Genomic DNA, 7,826 nt, shown 5'->3' with positions numbered 1-7,826 from the left:
CAAATTTTTGTTCATACAGTGTAAAACCAAAAATCTCATCTTTGAAAGCAAAGCACAGATTTGTCATGAATATTGTCCAGGACAGGGGTCACCAACGTTTTGCCCGTGTGTACCAGGTAGCCCGTAAGGACCAGATGAGTAGCCCGCTGGCCTGTTATAAAAATAGCTCCAGTAGCAGCACTTACCAGTGAGCTGCCTCTATTTTTTACATGTTCTTTATTTACTAGCAAGCTGGTCTCGCTTTGCATTTTTAATTCTGAGACAAAACTCAAATAGAATTTTAAAATCCAAGAACATATTTTAAAGACTTGGTCTTCACTTGTTTAAATAAATTAATTTATTTTTTTTACTTTGCTTCTTATAACTTTCAGAAAGACAATTTTAGAGAAAAATTACAACCTTAAAAATGCTTTTGGGATTTTTAAACTCATATACCCTTTCACCTTTTAAATTCCTTCCTCTTCTTTCCTGACAATTTAAATCAATGTTTAAGTTGTCTTTTTTATTATTGTAAAGAATAATAAGTACATTTTAATTTAATTCTTCATTTTAGCTTCTGTTTTTTTGACGAAAAATATTTGTGAAATATTTATTCAAACTTATTATGATTAAAATTCAAAAAAATTATTCTGGCAAATCTAGAAAATCTGTAGAATCAAATTAAAATCTTATTCCAAAGTCTTTTGAATTTCTTTTAAAATTTTTGTTCATCGAAAATCTAGAATAAATAATGATTTGTCTTTGTTAGAAATATAGCCTGGTCCAATTTGTTATATATTCTAACAAAGTGCAGATTGGATTATAACCTATTTAAAACATGTCATCAAAACTCTAAAATTAATCTTAATCAGGAAAAATTACTAATGATGTTCCATAAATTCTTTTTTAATTTTTTAAAAAAAAATTAGATTTAGCTAGTTTTTCTATTCATTTTTTTCGGTTGAATTTTTGTTTGAACTATGTTTCAAAATCTTATTTTAATTTTTTTCGTGTTTTCTCCTCTTTTAAACCGTTCAATTAAGTGTTTTTCTCATCATTTATTCTCTACAAGAAACCTTCCGAAAAAGGGAAAAAAAGGTACGACGGAATGACAGACAGAAATACCCATTATATATATATATATATATATATATATATATATATATTTTTTTTTTTGGCAATTTATTTAATTGTGTGTCAAACTGGTAGCCCTTCGCATTAATCGGTACCCAAGAAGTAGCTCTTGTCTTCAAAAAGGTTGGTGACCCCTGGTCCAGGATGAAGCGACAGATGCCCTGCAATAGTGATCGAGTGCTTTCGCAAGTCCAAAACAAGTGGTTAACAGTCTCTGGATGCATGTTACAAAAGGTGCAGGTAACATCAATGTCCTTCTTGTATCTAACCATTACAGTCTTTACAGGGTAATAACGATGAATGATTTTAAAAGATATCTCTTTCAAAAACCTAAAACATACCGTATTTCCTTGAATTGCCGCAGGGCATATAGTATGCGCCTGCCTTGAATTACTGCCGGGTCAAACTCGCTTCGTAAAATAATTAGCGCATGCTTGGTATTACTGCCTGGTCAAACTCGTTACGTCACGAGTGACACTTCCCCTGTCATCATTTCCAAAATGGAGGAGGCTGATTTCAATTCCGGTAATTTGAAATCGCGTAACGGGAAGAAGATTAAGAGCTATTCAGTAGGATTTAAGGTCCAAGCCTACATCACACTCAAATGTTTACTGCATGCCTTTGGTAAGTGGGGCTTCACGGTGGTAGAGGGGATAGTGCGTCTGCCTCACAATACGAAGCTCCTGCAGTCCTGGGTTCAAATCCAGGCTCGGGATCTTTCTGTGTGGAGTTTGCATGTTCTCCCCGTGAATGCGTGGGTTCCCTCCGGGTACTCCGGCTTCCTCCCACTTCCAAAGACATGCACCTGGGGATAGGTTGATTGGCAACACTAAATTGGCCCTAATCTGTGAATGTGAGTGTGAATGTTGTCTGTCTATCTGTGTTGGCCCTGCGATGAGGTGGCGACTTGTCCAGGGTGTACCCCGCCTTCCGCCCGATTGTAGCTGAGATAGGCGCCAGCGCCCCCCGCGACCCCACAAGGGAATAAGCGGTAGAAAATGGGTGGATGGATGGATGGCCTTTGGTAAGTGCTGGAGTGGGAAGAGGTTTGAAAATAATTAGCGCATGCTTACTTTTACCGCATGCCTTTGGTAAGCGCAGGAGTGAGAAGAGGTTTTAAATTAATTAGCGCCCGGGCGGCAATTCAAGGAAATACTGAAAAAGCCATTTAAAAATAGTTGACGTCTATACGCGCATGCGCAGAAGGGCTGCATTTAGCCTGTGTATTTCCTGCTTGCTGCTGTTTCCAGCCGCAGCAATGGCAGCAGTGAGAGCGCTCTTGCGTTATGGAGGTACATTCCACCCCTTTCTTTTTAACTCATTGTTTAGATTTTCGTAAAGAAACTCCTTCCCTTCTGCGTGGTCGCGGTCTGTCTTTTTCTCGTCGCTCTTAAGTTAGCAGTTGGAGTTGAGACTCCGGCGGAATATGATGCTATAAGGAGGCTAGCTTTAGCCTAGTGATGCTTCAGTCAGTCAGTCATGAGGGCTTTTGCCAGGATCTTAATCAAAATATGTCTCATTTTATTTATTTGTCTTCGCAGTCATTGCGGCTTTCATGACTTCAGCCGTGCTCGCCTTTGTGGAGGATCTAGACGACACGTAAGTATCAAAATGTACACATTTATATGATGCTAAACATGTTTAAACACGGTTACCACATGGTTCTAGTATGGGCTTCCGTTGTTACAAATAAATACACGTATTATTATCACCTTGTTATTTTAGCTTATTGTTTTACTTTGCTTTTTATTTTATGAGTAGCGTTCCATCCATCCATCTTCTTCCGCTTATCGGTGCTCGGGTCGCGGGGGCAGCAGCCTAAGCAGAGAAGCCCGCACTTCCCTCTCCCCAGACACTTTGTCCAGCTCCTCCCGAGGGATCATGAGGCATTCCCAGACCAGCGTGGAGACATAGTCTTCCCAACGTGTCCTGGGTCTTCCCCGTGGCCTCCTACCAGTCGGACATGCCCGAAACACCTACCTAGGGATACGTCCGGGTGGCATCCTGACCAGATGCCCCAACCACCTCATCTGACTCCTCTCAATGTGGAGGAGCAGTGGCTTTGCTTTGAACTCTTTCCGGATGACAGAGCTTCTCACCCTATCTCTAAAGGCCTACTGAAACCCACTACTACGAACCAGGCAGTCTGATAGTTTATATATCAATGATGAAATATTAACATTGCAACACACGCCAATACGGCCTTTTTAGTTTACTAAATTGCAATTTAAAATTTCCCGCGAAGTGTCGTGTTCAAAACGTTGCGGTATGATGACTCGTATGATGACACGTGCGTTTGACGTCTCGGGTTGTAGCGGACATTATTTTCCTGCCCGATTCAAGCTATAAATAGTCTGCTTTAATCGCACAATTACACAGTACTCTGGACATCTGTGTTGCTGAATTTTTTGCAATTTGTTCAATTAATAATGGAGACTACAAAAAATAACTATATTGGTGGAAAGCGGTGAATTGCAGCCGGCTGTAGCAACACAAACACAGCCGGTGTTTCTTTGTTTGTTGTGAAGCTTTAATATGGAACAGAGCGGTCAAGCGAACATGGTTCTCTACCACATGTCAACCGGCAGGTTTCGGTGAGAACATTGTGGTAATAAGTCGGCTCTTACCGTAAACATGAGCGGAGCTTGTGTCGTTCTTTCTTTCGGCTGTCAAAGAGGGAGCTGCGACTTTCTTGGCTCCTCCATGGCTTCCCTCAGAGACACTGGCGGTCACCACACCCATCTGACTTTCATGTATGACTATATAATCTCACTAAAACACTAGTAACACAATAAGCAGATAAGGGATTTTCCAGAATTATCCTAGAAAATTTGTCTAATAACATCTGAATTGCTCCCACCGCCCTCGTTTTTTTTTTTTCCCTTCTAGTCCTTCACTCTCACTATCCTCATCCAGGAATATTTCATCCTGGCTCAAATTAATGGGGAAATTGTCACTTTCTCGGTCCGAATCGCTCTAGCTGCTGGTGGCTATGATTGTAAATAATTTGAGGATGTGAGGAGCTCTACAACCAGTGACGTCACGCGCAGATCGTCTGCTACTTCCGGTACACGCAAGGCTTTTTTATTAGCGACCAAAAGTTGCAAACTTTATCGTCGATTGTCTCTACTAAATCCTTTCAGCAAAAATATGGCAATATCACAAAATGATCAAGTATGACACATAGAATGGACCTGCTATCCCCGTTTTAAATAAGAAAATCTAATTTCAGTAGGCCTTCTAAGGGAGAGCCCCACCCTCTGACGAAGGAAACTCATTTTGGCCTCTTGTACCTGTGATCTTGTGCTTTCGGTCGTAACCCAAAGCTCATGACCAAAGGTGAGGATGGGAACGTAGGTTGACCGGTAAATTGAGAGCTTTGCCTTCCGGTTTAGCTCCGTCTTCACCACAACGAATCGATACGGAGTCTGCATTACAGAAGATGCCGCACTGATCCACCTGTCAATCTCACAATCCACTCTTCCCTCACTCGTGATCAAGACTCCGAGGTACTTGAACTCCTCCACTTGGAGTAAGATCTTCTTCCCATCCCGAAAATGGAACTCCACCCTTTTCCGGGCGAGAACCATGGACTCGGACTTGGAGGTGCTGATTCTCATCCCAGTCGCTTCACACTCTGCTGCGATCCGATCCAGTGAGAGCTGAAGATCCTGGCCAGATGAAGCCATCAGCACCACATTGTCTAGAAAAAAGCAGAGACCTAATTCTGCAGCCACCAAACCGGATACCCTCAACGCCCTGAGTGCGCCTGGAAATTATGTCCATAAAAGTTATGAACAAAATCGGTGACAAAGGGCAGCCTCCATCCATCCATCCATTTTCTACCGCTTATTCCCTTTCGGGGTCGCGGGGGGCGCTGGCGCCTATCTCAGCTACAATCGGGCGGAGGCGGGGTACACCCTGGACAAGTCGCCACCTCATCGCAGGGCCCAAAGGGCAGCCTCTTTTGAGTTAAAAGAAAATAGCAGGGGTCTGAATCTTTGGGTACCTAATGATTGGATTCAGAATCGATTCTCGATTTAACGCGATATTTGATTTAAATTGATTCTAAATTCAAACTAAATCTCGCAATATATTTGGTATAATAAGTATAATAAAACCGGTTACATGTTAGAGATCTTCTGGTTGCATGGAGATGACCTAAAAAAACTAATCAATTTAGAATAAATTGGCCCTAGTGTGTGAATGTGAGTGTAAATGTTGTCTATCTGTGTTGGCCCTGCGATGAGGTGGCGACTTGTCCAGGGTGTACTTTGCCTTCCGCCCGAATGCAGTTGAGATAGGTTCCAGCACCCCCCGCCACCCTAAAAGGGACAGGTGGTAGGAAATGGATGGATGGATAGAATCGGGATGAATGAGAATTGCGATTCAGATGTGAATGGAGTTTTTATGCACCCTGAGAAAATAGTAACTATGCTGTCTGTTTTTGTGCAGATTTAAAGAAAGCAGAGTGAATGATATCTGGCTGGTTGATGTAAGTTTAAACACACACACACACACACACACAAACACACACACTCGGGCTCATCCCTTGCGGAAGTAGGGGAGGTCTGACTCTCGTTGTAAAAACAGGGGTACATTGTGATTGTGATAACTTTAATGACTAGCCATGCATGTTGGGTAAAGCCGTGAGGTAAAGGGCTTGTTAGTAATAACAAAAAAATGGTTATTAAATTTATCCAGTTGTGTGTTTATCAGGGTAGAAATGTTGTGGGGTTTTTTTAAGCGCAAGGGCCTAAACAATAGTTTCACATGGTTTTGTTGCATACAATGTTTTTCAGGATCCATTACTGAAAGCCATCATGTCTACTGTGGTGTACTACTACTACTACATTTTCATACAAAACTAAGGTGGTTGATGGAACAACACATCAAGATTCACATGTGTAAAAAGTACTTCTTGTCATTCTATGACTAAAAAAAAAAAAAATGTGGAACATGTTTTTTAATGTCCAATATTAGTATAAATAATAATGTAGCGGTATAGTCTCGAATTACATTGTAAGTTATTTTACCGTAGTTTTTACAATTTTGTTTCATAAATAATGTCCTGATGCTTAGAACCGTAGAAATGATGGATGGAATGATTTTTCAGATGGTGGTATATAGTTGTCAAATTTAAGGGACATTACATGTAAAAACATCAATCAATCAATCAATGTTTATTTATATAGCCCTAAATCACTAGTGTCTCAAAGGGCTGCACAAACCACGTCACAAACCACAACAACATCCTCGGTAGAGCCCACATAAGGGCAAGGAAAACTCACCCCTGTGGGACGTCGGTGACAGAGACAATGATGACTATGAGAAACCTTGGAAAGGACCGCATATGTAGGCAACCCCCCTCACCCCCAGGGGACCGAACGCAATGGATGTCGAGGAGGTCTAACATGATACTGTGAAAGTTCAATCCATAGTGGATCCAACACAACCGTGAGAGTCCAGTCCAAAGTGGATCCAACACAATATCAATGTTTACTTATAATAGCATCCATCCATCATCCATTTTCTACTGCTTGTCCCTTCGGGGTCACTGGGAGTGCTGGAGACTATCCTAGCTGCACTCGGGCCAAAGGCGAAGTATACACTGGACAAATCGCCACCTCATCGCAGGTTTCCGTCACAAAAATATCCATGTTAGTATCAGAATCAGCTTTATTGGCCAAGTACAAGGGATTTGCTCTCTTGTTCAGTGCAAACAAGAAATATTAACGATTAACTAAAAATACAGACTGGTACTTAAACTATAATTTGCAATACCGGTAGGAATTGCGTGTGAATGCCCTGATGCTGAAGCTGAACTGAAATGCTGATTGGATGTAGAATGACTGTTGGAATGGTTTGAATGTTGACAGTATTTAAACGTTAAAGAGCTGATGCTGACCTGAAACTCAGTATCACAAACCCTGATTTTTCAGTTTAATCATCCAAAATTTTCCAAAAAAAAACTATCTTAAAATGTTAGAATGCTAACGTTTTCACAAGTGTGCTAACAGTTAATGCACATTCACTATTACCATACTTGCACGACAGCACAGAGTATCACAAAGCATGATTTATAAGCTTTAAACATACAAAATTTGCCCAAAAAAAGTATCAAATGTTAGCATGCTAACGTTCTCGCAAGTATGCTAACAGTTAACATGCTTGCTAGCAGGGTCAGTGGAGTGTTGGAATGGCTTGAGAAATGTGGGTTATGGAGAGGTTTGTATATTGCCCATTCAATTTCAATTGTGGGCAATTTCCATTAATTTTGGGTAATCAGGGAACTTTCGGAACCAGGAAACAATCTGGTTTGAATGTCCAGGGTGGTGGAGTGTGTGGAGGTTGAAACGGTTCGAATCGGTTCAAATGTGGGATATGTAGTCGATTGTACATTTCCCGTTAATTGTCAATGGGGATAAAAAAATTACCGGAAAAGCGGGAATTTTGGGAAAGGGTAAACATGTTTTGCGTTTGACATATGGACAATAAGCTGGACTGGACTGTTAACACGGACCACCAGTACAAGAAAGGACAGAGCAGGCTGTACTTCCTCAGGAGACTGCACTCCTTCAACATTTGTAGAAAACTCCTGTGGATGTACTACCAGTCTGTGGTTGCCAATGTTCTGTTCTACATGGTAGGGTGCTGAGGGGGTGGGGGTGCTGTACATCTAAGAAGGACAGCTCCAGATTTGAGAAACTGAT

At 41.3% G+C, this 7,826-nt stretch overlaps 1 protein-coding gene across 6 annotated transcripts in view; it reads left to right on the top strand.

Annotated features, from left to right (window-relative positions):
- The first annotated feature begins 2,322 nt into the window (after positions 1-2,322).
- Positions 2,323-7,826, top strand: part of LOC133569383 (protein disulfide-isomerase TMX3-like) — a 175,717-nt gene continuing 170,213 nt past the window's right edge. For all 6 annotated transcript variants that reach the window (XM_061921672.1, XM_061921674.1, XM_061921670.1 and 3 more), the window contains exons 1-3: positions 2,323-2,405; positions 2,655-2,712; positions 5,569-5,608. In XM_061921672.1, the coding sequence (XP_061777656.1) occupies positions 2,372-2,405; positions 2,655-2,712; positions 5,569-5,608 (132 nt within the window). In that variant the 5' untranslated portion in view covers positions 2,323-2,371. The remainder of the gene's footprint in view (positions 2,406-2,654; positions 2,713-5,568; positions 5,609-7,826) is intronic.

The sequence above is a fragment of the Nerophis ophidion genome, linkage group LG15 (genome assembly GCF_033978795.1).
Source record: "Nerophis ophidion isolate RoL-2023_Sa linkage group LG15, RoL_Noph_v1.0, whole genome shotgun sequence".
Classification (NCBI taxonomy): Eukaryota; Metazoa; Chordata; class Actinopteri; order Syngnathiformes; family Syngnathidae; genus Nerophis; species Nerophis ophidion.
This window is presented reverse-complemented; position numbering and strand designations above follow the sequence as displayed.